The sequence below is a fragment of the Bufo bufo genome, chromosome 7 (genome assembly GCF_905171765.1).
Source record: "Bufo bufo chromosome 7, aBufBuf1.1, whole genome shotgun sequence".
Classification (NCBI taxonomy): Eukaryota; Metazoa; Chordata; class Amphibia; order Anura; family Bufonidae; genus Bufo; species Bufo bufo.
The window spans coordinates 36,549,988-36,567,868 of record NC_053395.1 but is presented as its reverse complement, the minus strand read 5'-3'; the positions used below and the strand labels follow the sequence as shown (position 1 = coordinate 36,567,868).

At 43.9% G+C, this 17,881-nt stretch overlaps 1 protein-coding gene across 4 annotated transcripts in view; it reads right to left on the bottom strand.

The window, feature by feature from the left end:
• Positions 1 to 17,881, bottom strand: part of IL4R (interleukin 4 receptor) — a 37,929-nt gene that overhangs the window by 4,755 nt on the left and 15,293 nt on the right. For all 4 annotated transcript variants that reach the window (XR_005780630.1, XM_040441602.1, XM_040441605.1 and 1 more), the window contains 6 exons: positions 17,450 to 17,588; positions 15,577 to 15,749; positions 12,988 to 13,136; positions 5,108 to 5,273; positions 4,390 to 4,489; positions 3,310 to 3,382 (listed from right to left, as the gene is read on the bottom strand). Coding sequence is in view for 3 of the 4 variants with exons in the window: in XM_040441602.1 (XP_040297536.1) it covers positions 3,310 to 3,382; positions 4,390 to 4,489; positions 5,108 to 5,273; positions 12,988 to 13,136; positions 15,577 to 15,749; positions 17,450 to 17,588 (800 nt within the window). In the remaining variant the exon portion in view is untranslated. The remainder of the gene's footprint in view (positions 1 to 3,309; positions 3,383 to 4,389; positions 4,490 to 5,107; positions 5,274 to 12,987; positions 13,137 to 15,576; positions 15,750 to 17,449; positions 17,589 to 17,881) is intronic.

Here is a 17,881-nt window from a genome sequence, read left to right as displayed (position 1 = left end):
CTACTTCATGTTTGAATTGTTTTGGGAATGATATTTTATTTTTTAGGGATGTTACAAGGGTTAGAAGTTTAGAAGCAAATCTTGAAATTTTTCAGAAATTTACAAAAACTCAATTTTTAGGGACCAGTTCAGGTCTGAAGTCACTTTGCGAGGCTTACATAATAGAAACCGCCCAAAAATGACCCCATCTAAGAAACTACACCCCTCAAGGTATTCAAAACTGATTTTGCATACATTGTTAACCCTTTAGGGGTTGCACAAGAGTTATTGGCAAATGGGGAGGAAATTTGAGAATTTCATTTTTTTGTCTAAGATTTAATTTTAACCCATTTTTTCCACTAACAAAGCAAGGGTTTATTGCCCTGACTCTGCTGTTCACAGAAACACCCCATATGTGGCCGTAAACTACTGTACGGCCACACAGTAGGGCGTAGAGTGAAAGGTGCGCGGTTTGGTTTTTGGAAGGCAGGTTTTGCTGGACTGTTTTTTTGACACCATGTCCCATTTGAAGCCCCCCTGATGCACCCCTAGAGTAGAAACTCCAAAAAAGTGACTCCATTTTAGAAACTACGGGATAGGGTGGCAGTTTTGTTGGTACTAGTTTAGGGTACATATGATTTTTGGTTGCTCTATATTACACTTTTTGTGCGGCAAGGTAACAAGAAATAGCTTTTTTGGCACGTTTTTTTTTTTTTTGTTATTTACAACATTCATCTGACAAGTTTTATCATGTGGTAATTTTATAGAGCAGGTTGTCACGGACGCGGCGATACCTAATATGTATACTATTTTTTTTATTTATGTAAGTTTTATACAATAACTTCATTTTTAAAACCAAAAAAATGTTTTAGTGTCTCCATAGTCTAAGAGCCATAGTTTTTACAGTTTTTGGGCGATTATCTTGAGTAGGGTCTCATTTTTTGCGGGATGAGATGACGGTTTGATTGGCACTATTTTGGGGTGCATATGACTTTTTGATCGCTCGCTATTACACTTTTTGTGACGTAAGATGGCAAAAAATGGCTTTTTTTACACCGTTTTTGTTTTTATTTTTTTACGGTGGTCACCTGAGGGGTTAGGTCATGTGATATTTTTATAGAGCCGGTCGATACGGACGCGGCGATACCTAATATGTATACTTTTTTTTTATTTATGTAAGTTTTACACAATGATTTCATTTTTGAAACAAAAAAAATCATGTTTTAGTGTTTCCATAGTCTAAGAGTCATAGTTTTTTCATTTTTTGGGCGATTATCTTGAGTAGGGTCTCATTTTTTGCGGGATGAGATGACGGTTTGATTGGTACTATTTTGGCGTACATGCAACTTTTTTGATCACTTTTATTACCTTTTTTGGGAAGTAAGGTGGGCAAAATTTCAATTTTCTCATAGTTTTTATTTTTTTATTTTTATGGCGTTCACCGTGCGGGGAAAGTAACATGAACGTTTTATAGATCAGATAGGTCGTTATGGACGCGGCGATACCTAATATGTGTAGTGTATTTTATTTTTTTAATTTTTATTCAGTGATAAAAAAAAATTTTTTATCTTAACTTTTTTCACTTTTTTTACATTTTTGTGACCCAGACCCACTTGGTTCTTGAAGATCCAGTGGGTCTGATGTCTGTATAATACAGTACAGTACAATATATATTGTTCTGTACTGTATTTTACTTACACTGAACAGATCTATGCTTTTAGCACAGATCTGTTCAGCACCATGGACAGCAGGACGCCTGAGCCATGTTGCCATGGGAACCTTCCCCGTCTGCTCAGAACTTCGCAGACGGGGAAGGGTAAGCACGAGCTGAGGGGGGCTCTCGGGGGGCTCTCTCCCTCTCCATCGGGGGGCTGCAAAGGCACAGCAGCCCCCGATGGAGAGGGAGGGAGCTCCCTGACCGATGACAGTTAACTTTTTCCATACAGCGGTCCGTACGGACCGCGGTATGGAAAGGGTTAAACGGCTGACATCTGCAAAGATGTCAGCCGTTTATACCAGGGTGCCAGCAATGTGCTGGCACCCTGGTATACCCACTAGAATCCAACGATCGTTCATGGGGAGGCGGGCGGGAAATCGCCTGCGACACCCCCCCCCCCCGCACCACCCGCCGGCATCAAATCGTGCAGGGGGGGACGAAAAATATTGATTTTAGCCACTCTAAAGTTTCTGATCCCCGCGGTCAGGGACCGCGGGCATCAGAAACTGCAAAAAGCGCAGCAAACCGCAGGTCTGAATTGACCTGCGGTTTGCTGCGATCGCCGATACGGGGGGGTCAAATGACCCCCCCCTGCATTGTTACGGGATGCCGGCTGAATGATTTCAGCCGAAATCCCGTTCCGATTAACCCCTGGGGCGCCGGAATACAGATTTGAAGTCAGGACGTACCGGTACGTCCTTGGTCCTTAAGGACTCGGGAAATAGGGCGTACCGGTACGTCCTATGTGCTTAAGGGGTTAAAAAAAACTACAACTCCCACAATGCCCTTCTGTAGGCTGATACCTGTAGGCTGTTCGGGCATGCTGGGAGTTGTAGTTTTGCAACAGCTGGAGGGCCGCAGTTTGAGGATGCCTGTTGTAGAACCTCCTCTTTCAGCAAGGAAGGTCATGTGATTGATATCATTGTATTTAACATTTAGATTTAGATATCTATTTAGTTTTATATATTAAGTTTTACTATAATCATACATGCTATTTGCCTGATCCCCGTATGAACCAGCATCCAATGAGATACGTGAAGGATATTCTCTATGAAACGTGTTTGATTGATTCACCTGTGACCACAGAGATCCCTCATCAATCAGCTGTAATCTGCGGAGGAATCCAGCTGCAAGTGTTTTGTTTGACTGCAGCGCCACCGCAGGAAAAATGAGGAATTACAATCTGCATTGAAATTAATGGATGTTCATGTAATCCACAGGTATGCTCGGTCCTCCAGAACGAGACATGGTCGTGGCTAATAGATGAGTCTTGAACAGGTACCCCCTCTATTAACTCAAAATGCCCTAAAGGGAGTACTTTAAAATGGGTTGTCCATACCAGACATCCATTAAAACTGGATCTCTTAGTGTATTTATGGCACACCCATTCATCAGACCTTAGGCCATGCTCAAAATTTTTCTGTGAGTCCCATAAATGTCTCCTACAGGGATACCTACGGTATATGTTTGCTTAGGTCTACTGCACCCATGATTATATATACTATTATAGTATAATACTCTATATAACATAAAGTGATATATGCAGACTCTCAATCTTCTCAGACTGTATGGTAGCTAGTGCCTAAGGCATTCTGTGTTCTTCTTTCGCTCACCGGTATCAGTTGGCTCTCGGCTAGTTTGCTCCTTGCAGGATCTGGAATGTTATTCCACCATTTTTCCTTGGTTCTATGAGATGGATGAACATTAATGTAATTTATGTACAGTTAAAGTAAAGCATATGTAAGAAATATACCGTACAGTGACGTAAACTGATAGAAATTTATATATATATATATATATATATATATATATATATAAAATTAGAGAGTCAAACTTCATACAAACATTAAAGGATCATTGTATTTGGCTGTGGATTAAGTAGAGGTCCAGTATATAGGAAAAAGGCGGTAATAGTCTTCTCGTATGTAGGAGAGATGCAATGGCATGTTCTGGCATACAGGAGAGAGGGATTGGTCTCGTATTTAAGCTGGGTTAGCAGTGGGCTGGTATATAGGAGAGCTGGGTTAGCAGTGGGCTGGTATATAGGAGAGCTGGGTTAGCAGTGGACTGGTATATAAGAGAGCTGGGTTAGCAGTGGACTGGTATATAAGAGAGCTGGGTTAGCAGTGGGCTGGTATATAAGAGAGATGGGTTGGCAGTGGGCTGGTATATAAGAGAGCTGGGTTGGCAGTGGGCTGGTATATAAGAGAGCTGGGTTAGCAGTGGGCTGGTATATAAGAGAGCTGGGTTGGCAGTGGGCCGGTATATAAGAGAGCTGGGTTGGCAGTGGGCCGGTATATAGGAGAGATGGGTTGGCAGTGGGCCGGTATATAAGAGAGCTGGGTTGGCAGTGGGCCGGTATATAGGAGAGCTGGGTTGGCAGCGGGCCGGTATATAAGAGAGCTGGGTTGGCAGTAGGCCGGTATATAGGAGAGCTGGGTTGGCAGCGGGCCGGTATATAGGAGAGCTGGGTTGGCAGCGGGCCGGTATATAAGAGAGCTGGGTTGGCAGTGGGCCGGTATATAGGAGAGCTGGGTTGGCAGCGGGCCGGTATATAGGAGAGCTGGGTTGGCAGCGGGCCGGTATATAGGAGAGATGGGTTGGTAGCGGGCCGGTATATAGGAGAGCTGGGTTGGTAGCGGGCTGGTATATAGGAGAGCTGGGTTAGTCGTGGGCTGGTATTATTCTCTCACCTGAGTACGCAGAAGTAACAGAATACACTGAGCACTATTACAAGGATACAGATGACTGGGATGATGACCCACTTAAAGTCCATTATGGTTAGGTCATAATCTAGAAGAAGAGAAAAGTAGTCAGTTCTCAGGACAACCACTGAAAAAGAGCGAGAGATATTTCACTTAAAAGAACACTAAACAGAGAGCATGCTAAAACTAATATCCCATCTCTTCCCCCTCTTCATCTCCTTCATTCCTTTGGTCCTATTTTGCCTCCTATTACAAGAAATCTTCTATTTGTGTCCTAGAAAATCAGCCATGTTCCTCCTCACAATCTGATGTCTGCCCATACGACAACTGGCTGTAGCAGGAGCCTCCTCCCTGCCCTGTATGCTATAGGGCAAAAAGATTGTTAAAGGGGTTCTCCGGGATTTACATACTGATGACCTATCCTGCTCCCTCTGGACACGCAGGAAATGCCCACTGAGCCAATCGATGGCCACAGCAGTGACCACCTCAGCCAATGATTGCAGTAGCTCCAGCACCAGAACTACAGCGCCTTCCGTTGTGTAGTGGACAAGGTGGTTACTGCAGCGTTGCGCTCACTGAAGTGAATGCTGTAGTAACCAGCTGATATGTTAAAGTGAATATTTTCTGTTTTTGTTTATTTATCCCTTGAATGTTAATTACACCCTTATAACCTTAATTAAACGATGACACATCTCAAAGTCTTTACCGTTTCTGAACACAAACTCCGGACTCCATTTGCTCCAGATTTCCTTTCTTTGCTGTCCTTTTGAGTGTCTTGTTCGTACTCTCACTCTGTACTCATGGCCTCGCCTCAGCTGTCTCTTACTGAACGTGAATTGAGGTTCTAATTGTGAAAGGAAGTGTTCTTCTACCTGCAGAGTAAATTCAGCCGGTTATTAAAGGCAGAAAATGCACTCTATCTATCTCCTGTCTATCTATCTAGCTTCTACTTTTCATGCAGTAAATATAGCAGTCAATGGCATACAAAACACTGGTCCCCATAGCAAGAATCTAAATTGGGCCCCCATTCATATCCCCTCCCTATACTCTTTGAGGTATAAATTACAGCTCGTACCTCACATATCCGTACACTGCTGTATATACTATATATCTGTACACTGCTGGATATACTATATACAGTCAGGTCCATAAATATTGGGACATGGACACAATTCTAACATTTTTGGCTCTATACACCACCACAATGGATTTTAAATGAAACGTACAAGATGTGCTTTAACTGCAGACTGTCAGCTTTAACGTGAGGGTATTTACATCCAAATCAGGTGAACGGTGTAGGAATTACAACAGTTTGCATATGTGCCTCCCACTTGTTAAGGAACCACAAGTAATGGGACAATTGGCTTCTCAGCTGTTCCATGGCCAGGTGTGTGTTATTCCCTCATTATCCCAATTACAATGAGCAGATAAAAGGTCCAGAGTTCATTTCCAGTCTGCTATTTGCATTTGGAATCTGTTGCTGTCAACTCTCAAGATGAGATGCAAAGAGCTGTCACTATCAGTGAAGCAAGCCATCATTAGGCTGAAAAAACAAAACAAACCCATCAGAGAGATAGCAAGAACATTAGGCGTGGCCAAAACAACTGTTTGGAACATTTTTAAAAAGAAGGAATGCACCGGTGAGCTCAGCAACACCGAAAGATCCGGAAGACCACGGAAAATAACTGTGGTGGATGACCGAAGAATTCTTTCCCTGGTGAAGAAAACACCCTTCACAACAGTTGGCCAGATCAAGAACACTGTTCATGACGTCAGGACCAGGTGACTGGTCAATGACCATGTGATCGGGGTATGACGCGGCCGGCGCATGCGCTGTGTGGCTGCTACCCAGAAGTGCTCCAATGCGGTCGCAAATCAGGTGACCAGGAAGCCCTGAAGGAGGCAATCATGCAACATGAGCGGTACCGCGCCAGAACGCCCCTGATACAGATGATTGTGGTTAGTGTTAATTGACCCCTCCTCTTTAGTCTTTATATGCCCAATCCTGTCTTAGTTTGTATGCACCTCCTGACGAAGCCTATGTGGCGAAACATGTGTTGAGGTAGAGGCGTTTGGAGATTCGTGTCACCAGTTTACAGCAGCAATATGGGTAGGTAACATGATACTCTATGTAGGGTTGGATGGGTGGTTTTAGTTACTTTGGATATTGTCACCTTCATGCTAGTACTCCACCGTCCTTTTCAACACCCCACAGTGTCCATTCTTGAGACACTTAGACTGCGAGGACGTCAGTTGTCACCACTAGGGAATAGCATATTGCATCCACAACTAATCCTGTGTCTAAAGTTCCTGCATAAATTTATGTGATCTGCTGTTCATGGTTACCCTCACCCCCAAATGTGATTCTCCACATTGTAGAGCCCTCCAGGCTCAGTCTTCATGTCCTGTCCCTTTTTGCTCTTACCTGTATTGATTATGTCATTTGAATTAAATAAAATGAGATTTTTTTATCATGATACATCCTTGCTCTTTTTTTGTATAGTTTGTAGTAGGTTGAGGAGTTGGGTATTGCATTTGGGTTGTTGTAGGTTATAACAGATCAAGAACACTCTCCAGGAGGTAGGTGTATGTGTGTCAAAGTCAACAATCAAGAGAAGACTTCACCAGAGTGAATACAGAGGGTTCACCACAAGATGTAAACCATTGGTGAGCCTCAAAAACAGGAAGGCCAGATTATAGTTTGCCAAAGGACATCTAAAAAAGCCTTCACAGTTCTGGAACAACATCCTATGGACAGATGAGACCAAGATCAACTTGTACCAGAGTGATTGGGAAGAGAAGAGTATGGAGAAGGAAAGGAACTGCTCTTAATCCTAAGCATACTACCTCATCAGTCAAGCATGGTGATGGTAGTGTCATGGTGTGGGCATGTATGGCTGCCAATGGAACTGGTTCTCTTTATTGATGATGTGACTGCTGACAAAAGCAGCAGGATGAATTCTGAAGTGTTCCGGGCAATATTATCTGCTCATATTCAGCCAAATGCTTCAGAACTCATTGGACGGCTCTTCACAGTGCAGATGGACAATGACCCAAAGCATACGGCAAAATCAGCCAAAGAGGGAAAGAAGTGGAATGTTCTGCAATGGCCAAGTCAATCACCTGACCTGAATCCGATTGAGCATGCATTTCACTTGCTGAAGACAAAACTGAAGTGAAAATGCCCCAAGAACAAGCAGGAACTGAAGACAGTTGCAGTAGCGGCCTGGCAGAGCATCACCAGGGATGAAACCCAGCGTCTGGTGATGTCTATGTGTTCCAGACTTCAGGCTGTAATTGACTGTAAAGGATTTGCAACCAAGTATTAAAAAGTTTGATTTATGATTATTATTTTGTCCCACCGTTCACCTGATTTGGATGTAAATACCCTCAAATTAAAGCTGACAGTCTGCAGGTAAAGCACATCTTGTTCGTTTCATTTCAAATTCATTGTGGTGGTGTATAGAGCCAAAAATGTTAGCATTGTGTCCATGTCCCAATATTTATGGACCTGACTGTATCTGTACACATTGCATCTATTATACCTCATACCTGACATATCAGTATTCTGCTGTGTATACTATATACAGGGAGTGCAGAATTATTAGGCAAATGAGTATTTTGACCACATCATCCTCTTTATGCATGTTGTCTTACTCCAAGCTGTATAGGCTCGAAAGCCTACTACCAATTAAGCATATTAGGTGATGTGCATTTCTGTAATGAGAAGGGGTGTGGTCTAATGACATCAACATCCTATATTAGGTGTGCATAATTATTAGGCAACTTCCTTTCCTTTGGCAAAATGGGTCAAAAGAAGGACTTGACAGGCTCAGAAAAGTCAAAAATAGTGAGATATCTTGCAGAGGGATGCAGCACTCTTAAAATTGAAAAGCTTCTGAAGCGTGATCATCGAACAATCAAGCGTTTCATTCAAAATAGTCAACAGGGTCGCAAGAAGCGTGTGGAAAAACCAAGGCGCAAAATAACTGCCCATGAACTGAGAAAAGTAAAGCGTGCAGCTGCCAAGATGCCACTTGCCACCAGTTTGGCCATATTTCAGAGCTGCAACATCACTGGAGTGCCCAAAAGCACAAGGTGTGCAATACTCAGAGACATGGCCAAGGTAAGAAAGGCTGAGAGACGACCACCACTGAACAAGACACACAAGCTGAAACGTCAAGACTGGGCCAAGAAATATCTCAAGACTGATTTCTCTAATGTTTTATGGACTGATGAAATGAGAGTGAGTCTTGATGGGCCAGATGGATGGGCCCGTGGTTGGATTGGTAAAGGGCAGAGAGCTCCAGTCCGACTCAGACGCCAGCAAGGTGGAGGTGGAGTACTGGTTTGGGCTGGTATCATCAAAGATGAGCTTGTGGGGCCTTTTCGGGTTGAGGATGGAGTCAAGCTCAACTCCCAGTCCTACTGCCAGTTTCTGGAAGACACCTTCTTCAAGCAGTGGTACAGGAAGAAGTCTGCATCCTTCAAGAAAAACATGATTTTCATGCAGGACAATGCTCCATCACACACGTCCAAGTACTCCACAGCGTGGCTGGCAAGAAAGGGTATAAAAGAAGAAAATCTAATGACATGGCCTCCTTGTTCACCTGATCTGAACCCCATTGAGAACCTGTGGTCCATCATCAAATGTGAGATTTACAAGGAGGGAAAACAGTACACCTCTCTGAACAGTGTCTGGGAGGCTGTGATTGCTGCTGCACGCAATGTTGATGGTGAACAGATCAAAACACTGACAGAATCCATGGATGGCAGGCTTTTGAGTGTCCTTGCAAAGAAAGGTGGCTATATTGGTCACTGATTTGTTTTTGTTTTGTTTTTGAATGTCAGAAATGTATATTTGTGAATGTTGAGATGTTATATTGGTTTCACTGGTAAAAATAAATAATTGAAATGGGTATATATTTGTTTTTGTTAAGTTGCCTAATAATTATGCACAGTAATAGTCACCTGCACACACAGATATCCCCCTAAAATAGCTAAAACTAAAAACAAACTAAAAACTACTTCCAAAAATATTCAGCTTTGATATTAATGAGTTTTTTGGGTTCATTGAGAACATGGTTGTTGTTCAATAATAAAATTAATCCTCAAAAATACAACTTGCCTAATAATTCTGCACTCCCTGTATATGTACACACTGCATCTATTATACCTCCTACCTCACATATCAGTACACTGCTGTATATACTATAAACCTGTACACACTTCATCTATTATACCTTGTACCTCATATATCAGTACACTACTGGGTATACTGCCTGTGTCCACTGCATCTACGGTATTATACTGTATATAATATATATATATATATATAAATACTGTACCCTGCTACTATCTCTAATGGGCTAATATAATGTCATCTTATGTATATCTGTCCAGGTCCTATACACTGTGCATTCTTAATCTTTTTGCAACTGTTGTGTTCATGTAATATGCCTGGTTCACCAGCAGGTGGCAGTAAATATGGTAGAGCTGTACTTAGGTAGAATGGAGCTTTCCATTCCATTATAACCCCCTCTGGAGAAAAGTGGGCTAGTCCTACTTTCTGCAGGAAGGGTGGGGACTAGTTAGTTCCAGTTTAGGTCTTCCCTAGACAGGGGAAGGGTGTGCAGGGGCAGGTCTTTGCTGGACGTGCCCAAGCCAGCCAGAGCACCTTAAGCTCTGCTGGCCATGGAGTCCAAAGATTAAAGCCTCAGGAGCCAGGAGTAAAGTTCCCTGGCATAACCTAGATCCAGACTACAGAGAAGAAGTGCCGCATACAGAAGAGTTATACAGCCAGCCTGTCGGTACATCAGAGTGAGAGAAAGGTATAGCCGAATTGAGTTTGCCTGCCAGTTTAATGCTAAAGCCTGCTGGAACCAAGACAAAGCCTGAAAACTTGGAGAAACGTTCATTCAAGTAAAGCTGCCATTGAACTTCATTTCAAGTTATTCTTTCAAATCCCTCAATTATTCCCCATTTTTATCGCTTCGGAGCCAAAGCCTGGGGTCCAGCAGTATCCAGGTAGGAGCACCATGACACACATAAAGAGACATTTAGGCCGCACTACACCACTCGGCATTCCTACCAAACCTGGACGTGATATAGAGGGTCCTGGGGGGGAGGCGCCCGTTGCAGATGCAGTGTGTAAAGATATATGTAGTCTGTTATATATTATGGTTATTGTGTGAGGTACATGAGGTAATAGCGTTTGTAACTGTCTGCAGTTGATGTTCTGTGCCTTTACTAGATGCACAGGAACTGTGATGCTGAAGATGATGTAATTACAGGTCCTGGCAGATGTTCCTATCTAACCTGGGAACTACACCATTCTTTGTGAAGTTCCTTTACTAGATGTACAGGACCTGTGATGACATCATCACAGGTCCTTTAGCTTTCTCCACTGATGATAGGGATACTATACTGGAGCTGGAGTGTAATTAGGGGCCTTTGGTTCACTGCTGGCCCTTTTTCCCCCCACGGCACCATAGCAGCTGAGTGTTCTGCCTGTATTGTCGTCAGTACACCACTGATAGCAGTAATGCAGTTTACACTTTCATGTGTTCACCATTTACCTATGTCTTTGTGCAGTAAAGCAGTGTGCTGCTATTTGTAGCTCTACGTATTGTGTTGCAGCCAAGGTAGCGTGCATCTGTGCCCCTTTTTTTATATATTTTGGAGGTGCTGGTTTATTTTTTCATGTCTGTCTTTCTCTATCTCTATCCATATCTATCTATTGTATCTATCTCTCTAATCTATATATCTCTCTATCTCCATCTATTTTATGTTTCAGTTACTTATTATTGTCAAGATCTCACTCTGCTTTGGTTGAAACCTCCTACAAACCCAACAAGTCTCACAGTCGACAATGTGCTATAATGTATCCAGTCTAGACAAGCCCCTATGAGCTAAATAGCCTGTACTTTGATACATTTCACAATCACTGATACATTGCAACAAACCATCAGGACAGAAGAGAGATTTGTGCTTCTGATATATTTAGGGTATTTTTCTCAGTTGCGTTAAAGTTTTCCGGTATTGAGTTCCTAATGCATTCTGAATGGAGAGCAATCCGTTCAGGATGCATCAGTTCAGTCTCTCTTACGTTTTTTGGACGGAGAAAATACCACAGCATGCTGCAGTTTTCTCTCCGGCCAAAAATACTAATCACTTGCCGGATCCGGCATTCATTTACATTGAAGTGCATTAGTGCTGGATCCGCCATTAAGTGTTCCAGCAAAACGGATCCGGCTTTCCGGTCTGCACATGCGCAGACCTTTAAAAATGCAAAAACAATTAATACCGGATCCATTTTTCCACTGGAGAGACGGATCCGGTATTGCAATGCATTTATGAGACGGATCCGGATCCGTCTCACAAATGCATTCATTTGCGTCCGGATTGCCGGATCTGGCAGGCAGTTCCGGCGACGGAACTGCCTGCCGGAATCCTCTGCCGCAAGTGTGAAAGTACCCTTAACTCACAGAGGATTGTCTCAATTGGATACAACTGTAACAAGCCCTCAGCTGTGAGAAGTATTAGGGCATGTTCACACAGTGGAAATACCAGGAATCTTTTGCTTTAGGGCTCATGCACATGACAGTATTTTGCGTTCCGTATACGGACTGTATTTTGATTCTGTATACGGAACCATTCATTTCAATGGGTCCGCATCCGTTGCTCCGTTCTGTGACCCTGCAAAAATTATGAGACCGGTCCTTATCTTGTCCGTTTTGCAGACAAGAATAGGCCTCCTGTTCCGTTCCGCAAATTGCGGAAGGCACACGGCTACATCTGTTTTTTGCGGATACGCAATTTGCGGACCGCAAAAAACGTCACGGTCGTGTGCATGAGCCCTTAGGCCTCATGCACACAACCGTTGTTTTGATCCGCATCCGAGCCACAGTTTTTGTGGTTTGGATGCCCACCCATTTACATCAATGGAGCCGCAAAAGATGCGGACAGCACTCTGTGTGCTGTCCGCATCCGTTGCTCCGTTCTGTGGTCCGCAAAAAAAATATAACCTTTTCTATTCTTGTCTCTTTGCAGTCGTGTGCATGAGGCCTTAGAGTAGTTGCTGCAGGATCCATGTGTGGATTAAACCCTTCAACCTGCTTCAAGAACTGACCCGTCTGCTACACAGTATTCAGTTCTGTGTGCACGGATTCCTCTTTAAATCAGTGGGCACTTATTTTAATTTTTAGGTGGATTTTGCGCAGAAGACCAAAATTCACATTAATAAGGTGTGAACATGCCCTTAAGGCCTCATGCACACGGATCTGCAAAAAACTGAAGCTGCCCGTGTTGGCTTCCGCAATTTGATGAACGGAACGGGCGCCGGCAATATGAATGCCTATTCTTGTCCGCAAAGCGCGGACAAGAATAGGACATGTTATATTTTTTTAACAGAGCCACCGATGCGGACAGAAGGGAATGGGTACGCATCCGAGCTGCCAAAACGGCGGCTCGGATGCGGACCCAAACAACGGTTGTGTGCATGAGGCCTAAGGCTGCATGTTTCCAGCCTCCAAGAATGTTTCCGTTCACTGAAAGCAAGCAGGGTAGAAGACTACTGCCATTTACCGTTTTGTCATCCTCCTTGGAGATGAACTGGATATGAAAGGACAGCATTCCTGCAATGAAGGAGGATTCATAATTGCTTTTCCAATGTGCGACCCCATTTTCTGGGTCTGTCAGGTTCACCCATAAGTCTGATGGAGGTTTCGGTTTAACTGTGAAAAAAAAACAATAAACATTGGTGGATTCCAGTAAAAAAAAAAACTGATCTGTGACAGAGGAACTGGACAAACTGGTTAGATGAGAGGAAGGGTGAGGAAAGGCAGAGCCGTGTCAGTGCAGGACCTCGTCACCTTACAGGAGCCCACGAGACTATATCAGGAGGTCGCTTACATAGCGATTCCACAGTATAATTATTGGAACTGATCCTATTGGCTGCAGGAAAACTTCTATAATATCAAAAGAGGCCCTTAAAGAGGACCTTTCACCGATTCTTACCCTATGAACTAACTATACAGATATGTAGAGCGGCGCCCGGGGATCTCACTGCACTTACTATTATCCCCGGGCGCCGCTCCGTTCTCCTGCTATGCCCTCCGGTATCTCCGCTCACTAAGTTATAGTAGGCGGAGATACCAGTCCCTAAGTTATGGTAGGCGGAGTCTGCCCTAGCGCTGGCCAATCGCAGCGCAGAGCTCACAGCCTGGGAGGTTATTTTCTCCCAGGCTGTGAGCTCTGCAATGCGATTGGCCAGCGCTAGGGCAGACTCCGCCTACCATAACTTAGGGAACGGAGATACCGGAGGACATAGCAGGAGAACGGAGCGGCGCCCGGGGATAATAGTAAGTGCAGTGAGATCCCCGGGCGCCGCTCCACATGTATGTATACTTAGTTCATAGGGTAAGAATCGGTGAAAGGTCCTCTTTAAAATCTCTGAAGCATTGACATGTACTGTAAATTACCTCTTCTGAATGCAGACATGTTAGAAAGGAAGTACAGAGACTTGGGTCCTAATAATAGTGATCAGAGGGGCCCCAGCATTTAACATTTGATACCTATCTTGTGCATATGTGATATACATTGCCTTGAAAAAGTATTCTATCAAGTACCCTTTGAACTTTCCCAAACTGTCAAGATAATTATTGATTAATCAAATAAAATTTTGAAAACCATGGATCATTTTCTTTTCCCTTCACACAGACTTTGTGTTGGTCTATCATATAAAGTCCAATAAAATACAATTTAAATTTGTGGGTGTAATTTAAGAAAGTGTATAAATGTTCAAGGGGTATGAATTCTTTTTCAAGGCACTGTATATCACATATGCACAAAATAGGTATAAAATGTTAAACGCTGGTAGGTTGTTAGTAAGCAAAGCCTTAATGGCTATGGATACCTTTGGATCACTTTTATAATGGATTGTATGTATGGGCTAAAAATCATTTTTATAATTAGTTTTTGGTATTAATTTTGGTCGGTGTCTTCTGCAGCTTGCATGTTTTACAATATGATGCCAGCTGCTTAAAGGGTTGTCTCATCTCAGACAACGGGGGCATATCGCTAGGATATGTCACCATTGTCTGATAGGTGTGGGTCCCACCTCTGGGAAGTGCACCTATAACAAGAACGGATCTGTGGGACCCGCACCTATAAGACAATGGGTTCATTTCCTAGCAATATGCCCCCCATTGTCTGTGATGAGACAACCCTTTTAAGGCTGTTTGGGGCTGACCCGGACGGTCAGTCTGCAGCATCTCTCTTTGTTACAGGGGTTGTCCGAGAATTAAGAAAATGAAAATACTTAAATATTACTCTATTATAAATATGTTCCCAAACACCTTTCATTAGTTATAATGGCTAGTTTTGTCTGGGCAGCAATCATCAGGGGAATCAAAATGGCCGCCGTCCTATTAGTACACACAGAACCTGTCCTAATCACACAGGAGGACAATTTACTTCACAACACTGAGGTAAAGATCAGCCTTATTCTCCTATCTGCTCTGCTTGTCAGGGCTTATGGTCCTGAATACAGATGATAAGATCTTCAGCTGAATCTCTGTAGGAATAGAGTTCAAGAAGAGACATCAAGTACAGAGAGGACAGACTGTGGTGATGGAGACTGCATACAAGAGCTGCTGCTCATTACCCCCACCTACTCTCTGTACTTCATGTCTCCTCATGAACTCCATTCCTACAGGGATTTAGCTGAAGATCTTATCAGCTGTATTCAGGATCCCTGACAAGCAGAGCAGAGAGGAGGACGAGGCAGCTCTTTAGTTCAGTGTTGTGAAGTAACTTGTCCTGCTGTGTGATTAGGACAGGTTCTTTGTTTACTAATAGGGTGGCAGCCATGTTATTTATTTTATTGCCACCACAGGTGAGAGAAAGTATTCCATTCAACTGACATGCTGGGTCCTCCAGAACAAGAGGCGCCCTTTGTCACCGCTCTGGCTAATAGGTGAGGGTTCTGAACCCCCCCCCCCCCCCCACACCCCCTTTTGTGAGCTCAAAATTCCATAATAGAGGTTTTCTATGTTTTTTTGAGAGCATACAACCCCTGAAAAGGTGGCAACCACCCTGCTATGCACTTTTTTAGCGATTTTTTTTTCTAGGATCCTCAGAAGTTGGGTGCAAGTTTAGCTGGAAATGTCTTACCAGTGGAGAAAACACGTACTGTTGTGTTGCCCACACTTTGCCCCTGTGATAAAACTTCTATGTGATAGTTTTCCTCTGCTATGAAGGCAGTCACTTTGATGTTGCAGATACATTTGTCGGGCAATCGGGTGTTCCCATTGTATTCATTATTTATATCCCGGCAATACTCAGTTCTGCAAAAAAAAAAAAAAAACTTTCACAAATATACACTGCTCAAAAAAATAAAGGGAACACAAAAATAACACATCCTAGATCTGAGTTAATTAAATATTCTTCTGAAATACTTTGTTCTTTACATAGTTGAATGTGCCGACAACAAAATCACACAAAAATTAAAAAATGGAAATCAAATTTTTCAACCCATGGAGGTCTGGATTTGGAGTCACACTCAAAATTAAAGTGGAAAAACACACTACAGGCTGATCCAACTTTGATGTAATGTCCTTAAAACAAGTCAAAATGAGGCTCAGTAGTGTGTGTGGCCTCCACGTGCCTGTGTGACCTCCCTACAACGCCTTTGCATGCTCCTGATGAGGTGGCGGACGGTCTCCTGAGGGATCTCCTCCCAGACCTGGACTAAAGCATCTGCCAACTCCTGGACAGTCTGTGGTGCAACGTGACGTTGGTGGATAGAGCGAGACATGATGTCCCAGATGTGCTCAATTGGATTCAGGTCTGGGGAATGGGCGGGCCAGTCCATAGCATCAATGCCTTCATCTTGCAGGAACTGCTGACACACTCCAGCCACATGAGGTCTAGCATTGTCTTGCATTAGGAGGAACCCAGGGCCAACCGCACCAGCATATGGTCTCACAAGGGGTCTGAGGATCTCATCTCGGTACCTAATGGCAGTCAGGCTACCTCTGGCGAGCACATGGAGGGCTGTGCGGCCCTCCAAAGAAATGCCACCCCACACCATTACTGACCCAATGCCAAACCGGTCATGCTGGAGGATGTTGCAGGCAGCAGAACGTTCTCCACGGCGTCTCCAGACTCTGTCACGTCTGTCACATGTGCTCAGTGTGAATCTGCTTTCATCTGTGAAGAGCACAGGGCGCCAGTGGCGAATTTGCCAATCTTGGTGTTCTCTGGCAAATGCCAAACGTCCTGCACGGTGTTGGGCTGTAAGCACAACCCCCACCTGTGGACGTCGGGCCCTCATATCACCCTCATGGAGTCTGTTTCTGACCGTTTGAGAAGACACATGCACATTTGTGGCCTGCAGGAGGTCATTTTGCAGGGCTCTGGCAGTGCTCCTCCTGTTCCTCCTTTCACAAAGGCGGAGGTAGCGGTCCTGATGCTGGGTTGTTGCCTTCCTACGGCCTCCTCCACGTCTCCTGATGTACTGGCCTGTCTCCTGGTAGCGCCTCCATGCTCTGGACACTACGCTGACAGACACAGCAAACCTTCTTGCCACAGCTCACATTGATGTGCCATCCTGGATAAGCTGCACTACCTGAGCCACTTGTGTGGGTTGTAGACTCTGTCTCATGCTACCACTAGAGTGAAAGCACCGCCAGCATTCAAAAGTGACCAAAACATCAGCCAGGAAGCATAGGAACTGAGAAGTGGTCTGTGGTCACCACCTGCAGAACCACTCCTTTATTGGGGGTTTCTTGCTAATTGCCTATAATTTCCACCTGTTGTCTATCCCATTTGCACAACAGCATGTGAAATTGATTGTCACTCAGTGTTGCTTCCTAAGTGGACAGTTTGATTTCACAGAAGTGTGATTGACTTGGAGTTACAATGTGTTGTTTAAGTGTTATTTTTTTGAGCAGTGTATATATATTTTTTTTCAACACTATCCCTACATTAGAGAGTCGGTTCTTATTGGACTCATTTATAATCCATCAGCGCTTTAGTGACTTACGTTTCCATGAAATCTGTGTATTTTAATTGGAAATCGGAACTGCAGTTGGTGTCTCCATTCATCACTTCCCAAAAACAAACCATTTTCTTATCAAAATCATTCAGACAGTCCAAATTGGTAATCTTTGGTATGTCTTGAGCTGTAAATAAAGGAAATACAAAGTAATTAAAGGGGTTTTCCAGAACTTAGATATTGATGGCCTGTCCTCAGGGTAGGTCATCCATATCAGATTGGTGGCAGTCTGTCTCCCAGCACCCCCGCCGATCAGCTGTGGGGAGCCACCATCGCTGGAAGCAGACAGCTCCGTGCACTGTGTAGTGGCCGTGCTGGGGTACTGCAGCTTAGATCTCATTCAAGTGAATGGGCGCTGAACTAAAATGCGTCGGTGCCAGACACCAGTGAATAGAGCCTGTGATCGATGGCATGCCAGGA